Here is a 16,691-nt window from a genome sequence, read left to right as displayed (position 1 = left end):
AATAATTAAAGAAAATCATGGAGGGGGTTTAGCATGAAGGAGAAGGGTAAAGAGATCGTCTATAAAAGTGAAATAAAGAGAACCAAAGGAAAGATTTACGAGTGGAAAAAAGAAGAATATATGGTGTGGTGGCAAGACCAGTTATATTTTTATTATCAACTGGCACATTTTGTAAAGCTAGTTGGGTGAATATGTTTGACATCTGAGAGTAAACGAAAAGAGATGTGAAAAAATGTCGGATAAAAGTGAAACTCGGTGATCTAAACTGGACAAATATACAACAGTGAAGGAAAGAAAATTCGATAGATTATTAACATTGCTTTTTGGAAGGTCACGATCATCAGTAACCACTGCGTCAGTTGATAGTTAATTGAAAGAGGGGAACCTGTGAAGCTTGATCTCATACAGGTCAACACGTACGCACGATACAAAAGAAAAGGAGAACACGTACGGTGAAATAACTTGAAGAGATCGCACGTATGCTACAATCCTTTGAAAAAATTTACGAATGGGGCACGGGTGCGTCTACGAGATGAAATTTTACGCACGAATGGAATATCTTTGTTATTGTTGTGCATATTGATTTTTAACGCGCGAACCATAATTTCGATATTTATTTTATGTTACAGAAAGATGTTTATTATTTTTTTTATTTGTGACTGTGATTAAAACGAATATTTTTGGTAGCTACAATCATCTTTCTTCAATGATGCCAAGTTATTATTATTGTTTGTAACATTAACTTTTCTTAGATTGAAATATGAGTAGTACGGAACCATCTACAACTTTGATTGCTAATATGACGTCCACAACTGTCACTGCAATTTCTGAGAAAACAGCTCCAATTTTCTTACAAACACGAGCAGCTCAAGGTATTGCTGGTGCATTTGTTTGGGTTGCATTATTTTTAACTTGTCAACAGGTATTTTGTAATATACTTTGATAATTTTATTAACTGAAAAATTAATAACTTTTAATTTCTTAATTTTTGATTTCATTTTTTTTTTAGATTTATCAACACTTAAGGTGGTATACTAATCCAACAGAGCAAAGATGGATAGTTAGAATTCTGTTTATAGTACCAATTTATGCTACTTATTCTTGGGTGTCTCTACTATTTTTCTACAGTGAAAGTTATTATGTTTATTTTTTTACTGTTCGAGACTGTTATGAAGCATTTGTTATATATAACTTTTTGTCATTATGCTACGAGTACCTGGGTGGTGAAGGAAATATTATGTCTGAGATACGTGGCAAACCTATTCGTTCTAATTGTTTATATGGAACATGTTGTCTAGTTGGGAAAACATATACAATTGGTTTTCTTAGATTTTGCAAGCAAGCTACTTTACAGTTTTGCTTAGTAAAACCAGTAATGGCATTTGTCATTATATTTCTTCAGGCATTTGGTCATTATAGAGATGGAGATTGGTCTCCAGATGGAGGCTATATTTATATAACTATAATTTATAACATCAGTGTATCTCTTGCACTTTATGGACTTTTTCTTTTCTATTTTGCTACAAGAGACCTATTAACACCATTTGAACCTGTCTTAAAATTTTGTACTGTTAAGAGTGTTATCTTTCTTTCATTTTGGCAAGGTAATATGAGATTATTTAAAATATTATGTACTAAAAATATTAATCTTATTTTATTTCAGGAGTATTATTGGCTATTCTTGAAAAAGCAAATGTAATTTCTCCTATAAGCTTAGATCAATCAACTAGTGCAGGAACTGTTTCTGCTGGTTATCAAAACTTTTTGATTTGTATTGAAATGTTATTTGCTGCTATCGCTTTACGTTATGCATTTCCTTACCAAGTGTATTCAGCTGGTTGTGTTACGGATTCAAGAGGAAGAAGTGTAACAATGCAAAGCATTAGCAGTAGTTTAAAGGTATATAACAATTTTTAAATAATATAATAAATAAAACAATTGATATTTTAATATTTATAAATAGGAAACTATGAATCCAAAAGATATAATGACTGATGCCATCCATAACTTTCATCCACAATATCAACAGTACACCCAGTATAGTTCTGGTATGTATGCATTATTTATTTTTATTAAAAAAATTTTTTAATTAAATATATGTACATATAAATATTATATTTTAAATTGTTGATTGTATATTTTCATATAGCATGATGTAGTGAATGATAAATTAAAATCATATTTCATACATTATTTATTTATATTATTTAAATTTTATATTTTTTATATACATAAAATATAAAAAATATTATAATTATTAAAATATTTTATTCAAATTTAAATTAAACAAATAAATATATTTATTATGTTATTTTAATTGTGAATTTTAGTTTCTTAAATGATAAACATTTATCATTTTAATATAATAATCATTCAATATACTTTACTGCCAATCATTGGAACGATAAAATAGTATAAATTCATTTATATTTATCTTTTGCAATAAGAATATAATAAAATATTTCTTAAAAAAATAAAAAGGTATTTTTTACTATGAATTTGATTAATATGTGCCAATTAAAATTCTTTGAAGGCACTTTCTTTTTACTATTTTTCAGACGTTAATACCAACTTGCCGTATGAAAAACTATGAAAACACAAGGCATCGTTTTTTAATTTCAAGAAATTGGACATGAAGCATATATTTTTAATGGAGATTGAAAAATTTTTTAATATAATTCATTAAAATTTACATTATAATTTACATAATATTTTAAGTTTAAATCAAATTTTAGAGTGGATATAGTGTTCTCTGCTCAAATTATGATTTAAGGTTTATATTAAAACCAATATACATAAACATATACATAATCATATGATTTATTAATTTTGCAATTAATAAAATCTACTGTACAATAGAAAATAAATACTTAACATAGGAGCACTTAGAGTACAGTGTAATTTCATAAAAAAATTTACTTTTTAATAAATGCAAAAGACAAATAATAATTGATTACTATTCTGTGGCAGTATTGTAATTATATGTTATTTTATAAACAAAATAATAATTATTAAAATATTGCTATTATGTAATGCTTTTATATTTAAAAAAAAAAGGCATGGTTTATATTTCGTTTAGCATGTTAATATAGCTATATTTTTCATATATTTTTTTTCTATATACATGTGTTTAATAATTTTCTTAAAATTAGTAAATTGAATTCTTTATTGTTATAACATGCATGAATTATTTAATGGATATATAATATTTGTAGTGATGTATTGAAAAAATAAAAAAATGCTGTAAATTGTGCTATGTGTAAAAAAATTTTATCAATTCACATATAAAATTATACATAGCCTGTAATTGATATTCTAAATGTTTTGAATGAAAAAGAAAAAAATATCGGCATGATTTTTCGCTGTTCGCTGGCTGATTGATATATTTATTAGTAACGGCTTTGTCAGCGATAATACGTGATGTAATGTAACAATCAGGAGCACCTAAAGGACAACGTGGTATGCGGATATCCAGCTTCGATCCAGATGATCCACAGAATATGACAATACCACCACCTCAAAGACGGCATACTTCTCATCAACGTGTTGCTACAATTTCTCAAAATTATAATGAGAAGACAATGCTTTTGAGCAGTGATGATGAGTTCCAATAGATATAATAAATCGTGTACAAAAAGATATAAAAAAGAAAAAGATCGAAAAGTACATTAATGTTGGACTTCCGTGAAATTAATTTCGAGAAAACACTATGTATACTATTAATTGATTATACGTCATTAGGTAGGAACTTAACTCGCTCACAAAACAAAACAAAACAAACAATTTGGTGATGTAAATCATCACGATATAATAGTTCCATGTTATATTCATGTTAATACATGTATTATGTTACATCATGTAGCATAGAAGATATTTATTTTAATATGCTGAACATGTTTAAGGCAATGTTACCTATAGAGGTGGCTATCTATTATAATAATATAACAATTTTTATTTTAAAAAATAATTTATGTTTTTCAGAGAAAGGCATTGTACAGTACTTAATGTTCAAATACTCTCAAATATGTTGCTGCATTATTTACTGTAGTTAAACAATATTTTTACACTCTGAACAAACACTATGTATATGTTTATATACCAGTATTTCTAATTCATATGAGATTACCATGTAATTTTGCCAGTGGAAAATACTTATTTTATAAAATACACTAAGAAAAATACTTCTAATTATTGCACGCGTCCGGTATATATATATATATATATATATATTTGTGTGTGTGTGTGTGTGATATGCTGTACTGATGACGCGCGCGTGCATATATGTGAACGTATGATATGAATATCACTGAATATATATATATATATATATATATATATACATATATATGTATGTATATATAGCTGAGCTACAAAAATCTTTGCGTCCTAGATTAAAAAATAAATGAGTGTATATATCGTTAAAATAGAATGTATTTAATAATTTACGAATTAAACAATTTTCCTTCAATATACTTGTTTTATTTATATATAATTGTTTGTTATTTATTGTTTTTATATTATATTAATTTTATATTATAGATATGAATATTTTATATTTAATATTTTTTATATATTAACATTTATTATATATTATATGTTATTAATATTTCTTTTATATTATATTTACTTAGGTATTTTAAAAAATGACAATAGATATTAATCTAAATCTTAATTAAACTTTATTTTCTCTATACAATAGAATGAATTATGTATACATAAATTTTTATGTAAAGAGTATATTATTCTGTTTCACAAAATAACAATAATTTGTTAGAATAAATCATTTTGTACACTTAACAATTAATATTATTTATATTAGTTTTCATTTTTACCAATGATCTATTGATCAAAAAAGATCATGAAATTAATTAAGTTGATTTAAACATAGATTAATCAAATATAAGATCAAATCTAATTGATCTATAAAAGCATATAGAATAATTACATTAATACATATTACAATTATTAGTGAAAAAATAACTTAGCATTTTTGTTAACAGCCTTTTTTTGGCAGAAAATTTGTACACATATGTGTATAAAATAGTATAATATTTATTATAATTTATTATAATTATAATATATTATAATAATATATTTTTACCAACCTATCCAATATGTATCTTTATTTGTTACAATTTTTTTCCATCCATGCCAAGGTGATTCTATATCTTGTTCTAATAATGAATTGCAAGATTCTTTTTCTAAATTCACTTTATTTAATCGTTCAGTACATATCTTTGAATCTGAAATTTTTTCTCTAATAGACAAAGAATTTTTATCCTCATCCTCGATATCTTGATATTGTAATTTATCATCCATATAAACAACAACATCATTTTCTTCATTTGTGTATTTATTATATTTTTCAGCAACATTTTGTTTTAATACTTTTCTATTTTGACCATTACTATCTTCTATACTGAAATTAATTGGTTTAAATCCAATTGATCTTAAGCGAGCAATTTTTGTATCATTATCTGGGATATTAACAGGTACAAATGCAGATACTCTTTCAAGTGAACATTTATTTTGTTCTCTTACATTCAAAATGTTACTCTTTAATGATATATTTGCATTTATAGGATGTTGTAGATTATATAAATCTGTACAAGATACAAATTTTTTATCAGACCGAGATATTGAATAATTATTACTTGCATCATCAGATTTCATAGTTTGGTTCATTTCATATTTCGTATCTTTAAAATCACCATATTCTATTTTAATAAAAGTATATTGTTCATTATGAACATTATTTTGCAAGATATTATTTGATTTTAAATTTTTTGTTAATGGTTCTTTAAGAATAGAACATTGAGTAACAGCATCTGTTTTGTAGGATTTTGAAATTTTTTTTTCATAACAATTTCGCAGTTTTTCGTCAATTTTATTACATTTAGAATCTCTATGAATTGTTTCTATTAATTTTCTTTTCCGATTTTTAATAGTTGTTATATTTTTACTTTCTATAATTTTGATATTTTTTTCTATATGTTTTGATTTTTTATTATTGATATTATCAATATCATTTTCGTTTATATTATTATTATTAATTATGGTCTTTTCTGCATCATAATTTTTATTTATTTTTTTAGAAACATTAAGATTTTTATTTTTTTCACGCTTTACATTTAAAGTATCTGATCTTTTAATATTTCTAGTTTGATTAGTTTTAACACGTTTACAACGAGTTATTTTTGTAAGTTTATTTCTGCTTTGGATAGCAGATCGTTTTGTATTAACTTTACATTTATTTAATGTATATATTGTAGCATCAAAATGATCATATGATTGTTTTGTATATGCATTATTAATACATCGTAATCTTCTGTATCGTGGACCACGTATTTTAGGTCCAATTTTTGCATCTATTAATAAATTTGTAATTTCTCTTCTCTGTTTTTTATTTATATGTTTCTTTATTGATGAATCAATTGTTCTCACAGTTTGTAAATGCATTGTTTTTATTGAATTTTCAGCATTTTTTTTAATATATCTTTTTGAATCTGATAGACAATCCATATTTTTATTTTTTAAATCTTTACAAATATCTGTATTAGCTTTATTTTTTCTAGAATATTGTAAAATATTTGAAGATTGTATAAATTCTTTTTCAAATTTTTCACTATGTAATTTATTATATTTTATCATTTCTGATTTACTTTTTACTCTTCTAGATAGTTTTCTACATCTTCTAAATTTATAATATCTTGATTCACTTAATTCATCTGAAGTAATTTCAAATTTAGTTTTACTTTTTATTTCTTCTTTGTTACTTTTTTGTGTTCCTATTTTATCTTTAATTTCTGATTTGATTGTCATTGTATTTCCTGTTTGTAATGCTATAGATTGTTCTGAAGTTATTCCTATCATATTACCCATTAATAATTTTGACAAAGGATGAGTTTTATTATTAATTAAATAAAGGATTTTATCTGGTGTCAAGGAATCTAAAGAATCAAGTGATTTCAATTCCTGTAATTCTTTTGACATCATCTTATATGTTGAAATTTCATTTTTATACATACAATTTGTTACATTCAACATATTAGTTGTATCGGATGAATTTATAGTACTGTTACATAAATCTTTAAAATCATTATTTATTTCTTTAGTAACATTGCATTCAAATCTATGATAAGAATTTGGATTTGTATTATTTGTATCATTATTCATTTTTGTATTAGTACTTTTAGCAAATTTTATTTTTATTGAATCTGGTTTTACTGAATTAAACGAAATATAATTAATACGTTTAGAAAATTCATTTGTTGTGATCGTTTGAGTTTTTCCATCAAAATTTTTATTTTTATCTTTATTAGATAAATTCCAATTTTCTATGTGTTGATTAGTTTTATGAACATTGAGTGATTTAGTTGTTCTACAAAATAGTGAAGTATTTTTCTTATTATCATTTATTTGTATATTATGAGACGAATTATATAATCCTGTACGTATAGAAATATTTGTATTACGAGTTTTAGATCCTTTGTTTTCAATATGATTTAGTGATTTTTTTGACATAGTAGGTATACATGGTATATTTGATGTATATTCTGTATTTAATTTTTTAAATACATGACGAGTTACTATTGCACTTTTAGTTATATTTTTTCTTCTTTCATTTACTTTTTTATTTTCAATATTTCGAGATTGTGAAAATCCAAATGAATTTTCATGTTTTTCTTTTTGAATTGTAGATTCAGTACCATGTGAATATTTTTTAAATTCGTATAAATTTGATACAGAATTTTTTAAGTAATTTCGTAAAGATATAGATGTAGAATGTAAAGTAGAAGTACAATTACTTATAGCTAAAGGAACTGGATTTATCCACAATGGTGATTCTTGATCACTTAAACGTAACAAAGCAAATTTATAATATTTTACAGAATCTGAATTTATACCTATCCAAAATTTTGTTACAATGTATAAACCATCATATCTATAACCTGTTTTAGGTGCGAATTCATTGAGCAAATTATAACTTCTGATTAATCTCACTGGTATTTGATTTTCATAATTTTTAATAAGTGGATCTTCGTTTACTTTTCCAATAAAATATTTTTGTCCTGTAAGAGTGAGAGAATTACCCAAATCTATATCTTCATTTAAATTAATGCTTGAAGTACAAATTGAAGTAACTCCAAATGGTCCATTTTGAATATCCTCATCAAAAGGATCATGAACACGATCCCTAGAACAATCCATACGAATACCCCACCATGAACCAGATGGAAATCCTGAGATGGGTCCATATATATAGCTTATAATCTAATATAAAATATCATAATGAAATTTCAAAATTTATATAAAAAGTTACATAAGTAATTCCATTGAACCTACATTTTTTTTGCACCAAGGGTTTAACTGTACTTCTTCTTTGGTCGATTTCATTTGACATATGTAATTAAGTTTAATAAATAACTTTTCATAATCTTTTTTGCTTTTGATATCTACCTAAAAAATATTTATAAATTAATATTGTTTAGATATTATGTATTAATATATATATATATGTATATACTATATATATATATATATATATATATATATATATATATATATATAATATAATTATGCAGTACTTACTTGATTTTTTGAATATGATTCCTTTAACATTTTTTCATTTTCTCGAACGGTATTTGCAAAAAAGATCGCTAAAGTATCATTCTTAGCCATTTTATAACAGATGATGAATAAAAGTATATACGATATGTACAAACAATCAACCACAAACTTTTCACTTATACGTATATGTATATATAGTTAAAATCTTGAAAGTATATTAAACTGCTTCATTTGCAATATCAATGCATGTATGTTTCATATTTCATAATTTTATTTAAAATATTACATTTTATCTTTTAAAGTTTAAACTAATATATATATATATATATTCCAAATTGCTTCCTAACCAACATTTTTATTCTGTCTCGTAAATTAAGCATAAAAGCAAGTTTTTTTAAAAACAAATATGGCGTACTTTTATTTTTTCCATTCATCCAATTTCATACGTCGACCATTTATTGCATTGTAATTATATTTTCTCAACAATCTATGCTTTTTATTCTTTTTTTTATAATAGTTAGTTTTTTTATAAAAAATAAATAAATATATAAAAAATCTAAATCATAAACAATATAATTGAAATATAAATATTAGAATTAAATAATTTCGAAATACGATTTCAAATACTTATCAATATTCAAATATAAATTCTTTCGTGGAAAATAGAAAGTTTTTCTTTTACAAATTAATATCGTTTTCAATTATATAATTTTGATAATATCAATTGACTATATCAATTACTATTTTTAATCTAAATAGATTAAAACTATATGAAGAAGAAATTAAAGAATATTTAACAACTTATATATAAATATATTATTAATCAATATTAGAATCTATGTATTTAATTCATATTTATATACATTTACAAATATTTCAAATTGATATACATCATTTTAATAAATAGAGATCATTTTAACATCCAGTTAAGTTCTTAAATAAGCATAAATTTATAATTTTAAATAATTAATTTTTAAAAAATAATTTTTAAATAATTAAATATATATGTATATATATAAATATATATGTATTTTTTTATATATATGTATATATAAAAAATATATATGTATATATATATACATATATATATATATATATATATACATATATATTTTTTGGGTTTATAAAAAATTTTTATTTTTTGTTATAAAGTATATTAACATTAAAAATTTATTTTTGTACATGTTATTAAAAATTTGAAAGTTGTAAATTAAGTTTTTTTTATTATTGAAAAGAATGTTCTTCTTCTGGATTTAATGAGCATTCGATGTTCTGTTGGGTTACAAAAACGTTTTGAGCTTTTGTTGTTATATTTCCCTATTATGAAAAATACTTACATTTAATGATTCAATAAATTTCATAAATTCAATAAATTGTATTATTGTGTTATTTATATTATATATTATACGCACCTGACTTACTGTAGTAGTACTATGACTACCACTAGACATACAAACAACTACTAATTTTGGTGTATTACTTTGTATATGAGATTTTTGTTGAGTGACATTAGTTTGGGCTATTTTAACTTGTTGTTGCGATTGTTGCTGCTGTTGTTGCTGAGATTGTTGTTGTATTGTATTGCTATTAATATTTGTAGCTGTAGGTGTTTGAGATCGAGATTGTAAAATAACGAATTTTTGTCCTCCAGCTGTGGTAGTTCCACCAGCAGTTCTACTTGTACCAAGCATAATTGTGCGTCCAGCTTGTTGTCCAGGACTAGAATTTGTTACTTCAATAAAAGAAAAAAATAAGATCATTATTTACATTTAAAATAAATATATATTTCTAATTTTATGTTGATAGGAATAATATTACCAGCTTGTACAATAGTTTTTCCAGTACATGTAGGACCTTGCTGATTTGCTGTTAAAGCTGTAGTCGTAGATGCAGTTGTTGCTAAAGTAGCTGGTTGCGTACGAGCTTTTGCAACTGCTGCACACAATGCAGGACCTATATAACCATAATCTTGTTTATAATCCTCTACATAATCTGGAGGAGATCGTATTGTTTTTAAGACTGGAGCCACCGATTTCTGCAAATTGTATCGCGTATTTTTCTATTAGTTTTTATATAATAACAAAATTTATGTCGATAATACTAAATAATAATACTAAATAATAATACTAAATAATACTCACCACAAGTAGAGTTTTTATATGACCTGCTCCATTTTTATCCACACTTGATAAAGTAGGCCCTTCAATACATGATTCAATACGTTCTGAAATAGATTTAATTTTAGGAATAACTAATGCTTTAATCACTTCTGGCCCTAATTCACATAATCCCTCAATTGCTCCATAAAGTGATGCCAATGGAGTCTAAAAAATACATTATTATATTATTTCATATCTAACTTTCTTTTTATAAATTTTAAATTATACCTGACTATTTTTTGCCAAAGCTTGACTGAACATTCTAGTTACTCTGGTTTGTACATTATTGGTAGAGGTATTAAAATTTTTACAAATTTGAGCCATAAGACGTGATGCAAAATCACGAAGAGCCCAATGATTGTCCACCTCTGGTCTCATACACAATTGACGTGAAACAATACATGTCGCAATAGATGGTATTAATTCATGTAACTATGAATTGAAATATAAAATTAATAAATGTAAAAAACGCGAATGCGCACATATATGTACATTCCATTTTATATTAATTAATACATACATATTTCTCTAAATAGAGACTTGGATTATCCAAGAGAGCTTTAACCATTCGCATTAAATAAATTAGAAGAGCAAGATTATTTTGTACTACATTAACGCGCACGCCTTCTGCAATAAACGTACACATTCGTGCTAACATTTCATGTAAACCAGGATCAGCCGAGAGAGATTGCAATGCTTCTGCTCTACGTGCTTCATCAGATCCCACACAAGCTTCAGTAATTTCCTTATAATATAATTGTTGTTCAACACTCAATTCATGAGTGGCCAATTGTTTAACATGAACTGTTTCTACATTGCGTAATTTCTGACTTTTACCACCTCCACCTGGTTTTCCAACACCAATGTTTTGACTTTTGTTTGTAAGTTTACTTGTTGGATCAACACTTTCTAGTTTCTGAACATCTATTATATTATTAATTAATTAATATTATAAGAGAAAAAAAATTTTTATATTATTAAATTAATACCTTTAGAAACAGGAGGTGGATTTTCTGGTATCGTAGGTTGAACACCATCTATACAAAGCCAATGAGCGCGTAATGTAATTTCTAAGGGTAATTTAGGCCATGTTTGTCCACCAGACATTGATATAACTTCATTAAGATCAATTTCTTTTTCTTCTACAAAATGTAATTCACGACCACCACCAGAGGCAAAACGAAATGGTATATGATCTTTGGCAAAAAATCCATATGTAGGTTCAATATTTTTTATTTTCAAAGCATGATCTATATCATGTGTTGTCATTCGTTGACGTTTTCCATGTCTCATAAACTTAGCAGCATCCTTTATATAATGTTAAAAATTTCAATTATTGAAATTTAATTCATTTAAAAAATAAAAAAAATTATTTATAATTATTTTTTTATAATTTAAAAATATACAGACCTGAATAATTTCCTTAAGTCTATAACTTACATCTTCGGCTAGATCTTTTGCTGCTTCATCTGGGAAATTTCCAACACCTATACTTTCTGCAATTACCTTTATTGATTCTTGGGATAATGTAGTTCCATAAATAGATTCACTTTCATTCATCTTTAAATCAGTAAATAATATTGTTTACTGAAAATTTTATATTTGATATAAGTTTCATGAACATAATTAATAAATTATAAATTCAATTATACAATTTAATAAATTATTTTATATTTTATATTAATTTTAATATTTATGTTAATTATTAAAAAATATATTATTTATACAATTGTAATTTTTAAAAATCAATAAAAACTTACCAAATAAAAATCTTTTAAGAAACAATAAAAATTGCTTTGTAATTATTCATATAAGAAGTTGTTTTATTATTTTAATATTGAAATTGATCAAATCAGTATTTGTGGTTCCAATATTTGTTCTAATTATTTGTTTACCCATATGACATAAATTTATATAAAAATGAATAATATTATAAAAAATATATAATATTTTTATACTTTTTGTTTATTATTATAAAATATCTCATTCTTACTTATATTTTGTAATTAAATTTTCAGAGTTAATAAAATAATTTAATAGAATATTAAAAAAATTAAAAATAATAAAAAAAATACTATCACAATTGATAATACGTACTAGAGATTTGATCTTTTTTTATAATTCTTTATTCATATATTCGTAAATTATATTTATTTGTACAAAAAAAATTTATGCTACAAGATAAATTTTTTGTACTATAGACAAGATACAACAAACTTAACATTCAATGTATTTTATTGTATACAATATGACATATACGACGCTTAGTTTTGGCAGAAACTTGATCACGTGATATCCCTCTGTCTAATCAGGCAGTGGGGATAACGTGACGTCACATATTCTGTTCTTGCAACGAATTTCCATAGAAAAATTGAATCACTAAAGGTAAAGGTAAAGAGAATAATTATATTGTATACTTACATTATTTGTCCGACAATTATATATATATATATATATACAAAACGCGCGCGCGCGTGCGCATGCGCTGTGGAATTGAATATTATACCATAAATAATATGTAATCTAGACGTGATGCGTATTGTATTTTTGTGATGATGTTTCAGAAATTGAAAGATTCTTGTTACATTATGTATCATTCTTAATATTAATATTAATGTAATAAATTAAAGTATTATTGTAAAAGTATTATTAATGTAATAAAAGATAAGATTATTCATATTATTTATAAGAAATATACAATGTATTATCTTTTATTAAACTTTCTTTTCTTTAACTTGTTTTTTTGGTTATAAATATATTTATCTAAAGAAATAATTTTTAATAATACTTAATAATATCTATTAATAAAAAATTTAAATCAATTTAATAAAAATATTTATAATAATTATTTGTTCGCTATATTTAAGAATTATTTAAGAATTATAAATTAAATCAAAATATACGTGCGTTCAATTTATAAATAACAGTGATAAAAATTGAATTTGAACGTGAAAAACATAATTTCATTAGTTTTTATTGACATTTCTTTAAATTATTAGAGTCGTAAATTTTTTAATAAATATGTATTCTTGTGATTTGACAAAATGGTCAATCTTTAGTTTATTAGAACCGAAATTTATTTCGAACATCCATATGGCTGTTGTATATGGTAATAATTATTTTTTGATAGCTATTTTAATTTATTTATTTAATTCTTTCTTTTATGCACAATATTATACATATGACTATATGATATTTATTACTTTTACTTTCAGGTAACATTGGTAACGAAGCATTAATTGTAACAAAAGATAAAATGGTATATGCTGTTGGAAGTAATACTTCTGGATGTCTTGGAACTGGTGATACTCAAAGTACTCTTTATCCAAAAAAAATTGAAGAATTATGTGGTAAAGATATAAAAACTTTTGCATATGGTAAAGGACCACATGTTTTAGCACTCACGGAGGAAGGAAAAGTATTTAAAATTTATCCAAGTATATAAAAATAATAATAAGTATATTAATATTATATTATTTAATAATAATATAATTTATATGAAAGGTATATTCATGGGGACAGAATTGTCATTATGAATTAGGAAATACTTTTGGCAGTCAAGCTTTAACTCCAGCAATAATAACAAATTTATGTAATGAATTTATTATTGATATAGCTTGTGGAAGTCATCATTCTCTTGCATTAACAAATGATGGAGAGGTAAAATACAAATATTCAATCATAGCTATTTTTTTTTTTATTAGAATGTTATATATGATATTTGTTTTAGGTCTATGCATGGGGTCAAAATACATCAGGACAAGTAGGTTGTCATGATATAACAACATTAGTACAAGATATACCTAGAAAATTAAATTTTACATTAAGTGGCAAAAAAGTTATTTGCATTAGTTGTGGAGACTCATTCAGTGTGGTAGTCACAAATAATGGAGAAGTTTATAGTTGGGGTCGTAATGATGTTGGTCAATTAGGAATTGAAAATAATAATAATGATCAATTTCATCCATGCAGAATAACATCACTTGCAAAAATAGTAATAGGTGATATTAAATTCTTTTTTTAGATATTAAAATGGATGGATATATATTTTTATTAATTTTATTTATTTTGATTTATAGAAAAAGTAGTTTGTGGTAGTATACATACTTTAGCATTAAGTGATGAAGGTGTTCTTTATGTTTGGGGAGCTAATAATTATGGACAACTAGGTCTTACTACAGTTTTACTTAATACTAATATTTGGAAACCTACAAAGGTAAAAATATATATATATATTTTTATAAATACACTTGAAAAAAATTGATAAATATTTTCGTGCAGCTAGAAGTACCAGAAATGAGAAGAGTGCTAGATATAGCAACATCATATTATAATTGTATAAGTATTGCTTTATGTGAAGGTAATCGAATATTTATGTGGGGTCAATGTCTAGGCCAGAATGTTAAAGTTCCAACACTTACTCCACTAAAATGTTTGTATGATGTTTTTGCATTTTACGCACTTCCAGCTGTTATGCATCAGCCCCTTATTTTTCACAGTGATGAAGAATCAAACTTAATAGACAGTTTAAGGGAAGCTTTTGATGATCCAGTATGTATATTTTATGAATAATAACATATTTGTTAATTTTACCATTTTTTGATGTCATCTCTTGCTGCATGTTAAAGACCACTAGTGATCTTATTATTCAAGTTCATGGAAATCCTATTCATGTGCACAAAGCAATTTTGAAGATACGTTGTCATTACTTCAGAACAATGTTTCAAGAACATTGGGCAGAAAATAGTCAAAGGTAAATCAATTTTCGAAATATGTATTTATATTTTTTAACTAATATAATTATAGTATATACATAATATAATATAATAATATATTGTAGTGTTATATGTCATAAACAATTTTCCTATGATGTGTATAAAACTTTTTTGAAATATTTATACACCAATGAAATTGATCCATTTCTAGATCCACTCAATGCATTAGGTAAATATTTTTATTTTTTATTGAAAAAAAAATATATATAATATTAAATAATATATTTTATGAATTATATTCTTTTTTCATAGAACTTCTAGATTTAGCTAATGCTTATTCTGAAAATCAATTAAAAAGGTATTGCATACAAATAATAAATAAAGGGATTACAATCACTAATGTGATCGTTTTGTACAATACATCTATCCAATATAATGCTAAGGTAAATAATATTTTTTTTTATATCATTTTACATAAAATATCATTAAATTATTTGATATGTCATATATTTCTAGGAATTAGAAGAATATTGTTTTAAATTTGCATTAAATCATATGACTGCAGTGGTACAGACAGCAGATTTTGCTAAATTAGATGAAAGTACTGTTAAAACTTTTATAATTAAAGCTGCTCAAGCGGGTGCTTTTAAAACTTAGCTCAAAATATGCATATTTCCAGATCCAAAGAAATCAATTGTGATACTTTGATACGAATAATTCATCTTGTTATGTTACAAAATTAAATAGATTTTTTTTTATTAAATATCAGTGTTTCTTAAAAAGGTGATGAAAATATTTTTAATATGTAAATTTTGTAATAATGCCTAGCTATTAGAAAATTGTTTGTTAATAATTATTTCTATTATTATTAATTTACCATATAAATAATTACAATATATTACTTTGTATTTAAAAATTATACAATAGAATTCGTGAAGAAATATTTTTTTATTAATTGTGCCATTTTTTACTTGTATTTTATTCATTTTCATATAGATTTTACAATTATTATTATTATTACTATTTTTTTTTAACATATTTCGAGTCATTGAAAATATAAATATAAGGAAATATATATATAAATAATAATATAAATAAAGAAATAAAAATATGTAAATATTTGAAAAAAAATGTAGAATATATATACATATATATAAATATATACATATATATATATATATATATATATCATAAATATAATAATATATATAATGCGAATGTAATAAGAGTATATCAATGTATAACA

General features: G+C 23.9%; 4 protein-coding genes across 14 annotated transcripts; 2 read left to right on the top strand and 2 right to left on the bottom strand.

Annotated features, from left to right (window-relative positions):
* The first annotated feature begins 12 nt into the window (after positions 1 to 12).
* LOC107994749 (transmembrane protein 184B) lies at positions 13 to 4,468 on the top strand. 5 transcript variants are annotated; one of them, XM_017051799.2, is made up of 7 exons: positions 16 to 519; positions 630 to 683; positions 753 to 922; positions 1,010 to 1,604; positions 1,664 to 1,899; positions 1,964 to 2,048; positions 3,439 to 4,468. In XM_017051799.2, exons 3-7 carry the CDS (start codon positions 761 to 763, stop codon positions 3,612 to 3,614), a joined length of 1,254 nt encoding a protein of 417 aa, XP_016907288.1. In that variant the 5' UTR covers positions 16 to 519; positions 630 to 683; positions 753 to 760; the 3' UTR covers positions 3,615 to 4,468. The 5 variants fall into 5 exon arrangements, with proteins under 5 accessions (XP_061938430.1, XP_016907288.1, XP_061938428.1 ...); XM_062082444.1 differs by lacking the exon at positions 3,439 to 4,468 and adding an exon at positions 2,559 to 2,943; XM_017051808.3 differs by lacking the exon at positions 630 to 683.
* Positions 4,469 to 4,656: 188 nt separating this feature from the next.
* Positions 4,657 to 9,682, bottom strand: LOC114576956 (metacaspase-2). Of its 2 annotated transcripts, XM_028664736.2 has the most exons (3): positions 8,593 to 9,682; positions 8,347 to 8,460; positions 4,657 to 8,274 (listed from the first exon to the last, which is right to left on the bottom strand). In XM_028664736.2, the coding sequence occupies exons 1-3, from the start codon at positions 8,680 to 8,682 to the stop codon at positions 5,098 to 5,100; spliced, it is 3,381 nt and encodes a 1,126-aa protein (XP_028520537.1). In that variant the 5' UTR covers positions 8,683 to 9,682; the 3' UTR covers positions 4,657 to 5,097. The 2 variants fall into 2 exon arrangements, with proteins under 2 accessions (XP_028520537.1, XP_061938406.1); XM_062082422.1 differs by lacking the exon at positions 8,593 to 9,682 and having other exon boundaries at positions 4,657 to 8,197.
* Positions 9,683 to 9,702: 20 nt separating this feature from the next.
* On the bottom strand, positions 9,703 to 13,035 carry LOC107997011 (transcription initiation factor TFIID subunit 6-like). 4 transcript variants are annotated; one of them, XM_062082429.1, is made up of 10 exons: positions 12,828 to 13,035; positions 12,491 to 12,609; positions 12,171 to 12,317; positions 11,720 to 12,038; positions 11,251 to 11,654; positions 10,959 to 11,162; positions 10,713 to 10,895; positions 10,390 to 10,606; positions 9,984 to 10,303; positions 9,703 to 9,888 (listed from the first exon to the last, which is right to left on the bottom strand). In XM_062082429.1, exons 3-10 carry the CDS (start codon positions 12,288 to 12,290, stop codon positions 9,796 to 9,798), a joined length of 1,860 nt encoding a protein of 619 aa, XP_061938413.1. In that variant the 5' UTR covers positions 12,291 to 12,317; positions 12,491 to 12,609; positions 12,828 to 13,035; the 3' UTR covers positions 9,703 to 9,795. The 4 variants fall into 4 exon arrangements, with proteins under 4 accessions (XP_061938413.1, XP_016910837.1, XP_061938412.1 ...); XM_017055348.3 differs by having other exon boundaries at positions 12,141 to 12,317; positions 12,828 to 13,027; XM_062082428.1 differs by lacking the exon at positions 12,491 to 12,609 and having other exon boundaries at positions 12,141 to 12,317; positions 12,828 to 12,998.
* A 59-nt stretch (positions 13,036 to 13,094) lies between these two features.
* On the top strand, positions 13,095 to 16,400 carry LOC107997008 (RCC1 and BTB domain-containing protein 1-like). Of its 3 annotated transcripts, XM_028666317.2 has the most exons (11): positions 13,270 to 13,839; positions 13,946 to 14,148; positions 14,235 to 14,390; positions 14,461 to 14,731; positions 14,810 to 14,946; positions 15,012 to 15,090; positions 15,199 to 15,281; positions 15,359 to 15,483; positions 15,571 to 15,674; positions 15,758 to 15,888; positions 15,962 to 16,400. In XM_028666317.2, exons 1-11 carry the CDS (start codon positions 13,752 to 13,754, stop codon positions 16,100 to 16,102), a joined length of 1,518 nt encoding a protein of 505 aa, XP_028522118.1. In that variant the 5' UTR covers positions 13,270 to 13,751; the 3' UTR covers positions 16,103 to 16,400. The 3 variants fall into 3 exon arrangements, with proteins under 3 accessions (XP_028522119.1, XP_028522118.1, XP_016910832.1); XM_028666318.2 differs by lacking the exon at positions 13,270 to 13,839 and adding an exon at positions 13,095 to 13,115 and having other exon boundaries at positions 15,012 to 15,281; XM_017055343.2 differs by having other exon boundaries at positions 15,012 to 15,281.
* Positions 16,401 to 16,691: the final 291 nt, after the last annotated feature.

The sequence above is a fragment of the Apis cerana genome, linkage group LG11, assembly GCF_029169275.1.
Source record: "Apis cerana isolate GH-2021 linkage group LG11, AcerK_1.0, whole genome shotgun sequence".
NCBI classification, from domain to species: domain Eukaryota; kingdom Metazoa; phylum Arthropoda; class Insecta; order Hymenoptera; family Apidae; genus Apis; species Apis cerana.
This window is presented reverse-complemented; position numbering and strand designations above follow the sequence as displayed.

Bases quoted from the DNA above. Each gene is read 5' to 3' on its own strand.
- LOC107994749 (XM_017051808.3), top strand. From the start codon at position 761: ATGAGTAGTACGGAACCATCTACAACTTTGATTGCTAATATGACGTCC. The intron at 1,605-1,663 runs GTAATATGAGAT...ATTTTATTTCAG, and splicing joins CTTTCTTTCATTTTGGCAAG to GAGTATTATTGGCTATTCTT. The intron at 2,049-3,438 runs GTATGTATGCAT...TGTAACAATCAG, and splicing joins GTACACCCAGTATAGTTCTG to GAGCACCTAAAGGACAACGT.
- LOC114576956 (XM_028664736.2), bottom strand. From the start codon at position 8,682: ATGGCTAAGAATGATACTTTAGCGATCTTTTTTGCAAATACCGTTCGA. The intron at 8,461-8,592 runs GTAAGTACTGCA...AATATTTTTTAG, and splicing joins AATCATATTCAAAAAATCAA to GTAGATATCAAAAGCAAAAA. The intron at 8,275-8,346 runs GTAGGTTCAATG...ATTTTATATTAG, and splicing joins ACCCTTGGTGCAAAAAAAAT to ATTATAAGCTATATATATGG.
- LOC107997011 (XM_017055348.3), bottom strand. From the start codon at position 12,290: ATGAATGAAAGTGAATCTATTTATGGAACTACATTATCCCAAGAATCA. The intron at 10,304-10,389 runs GTAATATTATTC...CTTTTATTGAAG, and splicing joins AAAAACTATTGTACAAGCTG to TAACAAATTCTAGTCCTGGA. The intron at 9,889-9,983 runs GTGCGTATAATA...TTTTCATAATAG, and splicing joins GTACTACTACAGTAAGTCAG to GGAAATATAACAACAAAAGC.
- LOC107997008 (XM_017055343.2), top strand. From the start codon at position 13,752: ATGTATTCTTGTGATTTGACAAAATGGTCAATCTTTAGTTTATTAGAA. The intron at 14,391-14,460 runs GTAAAATACAAA...TATTTGTTTTAG, and splicing joins CATTAACAAATGATGGAGAG to GTCTATGCATGGGGTCAAAA. The intron at 14,732-14,809 runs GTGATATTAAAT...TTTGATTTATAG, and splicing joins ACTTGCAAAAATAGTAATAG to AAAAAGTAGTTTGTGGTAGT.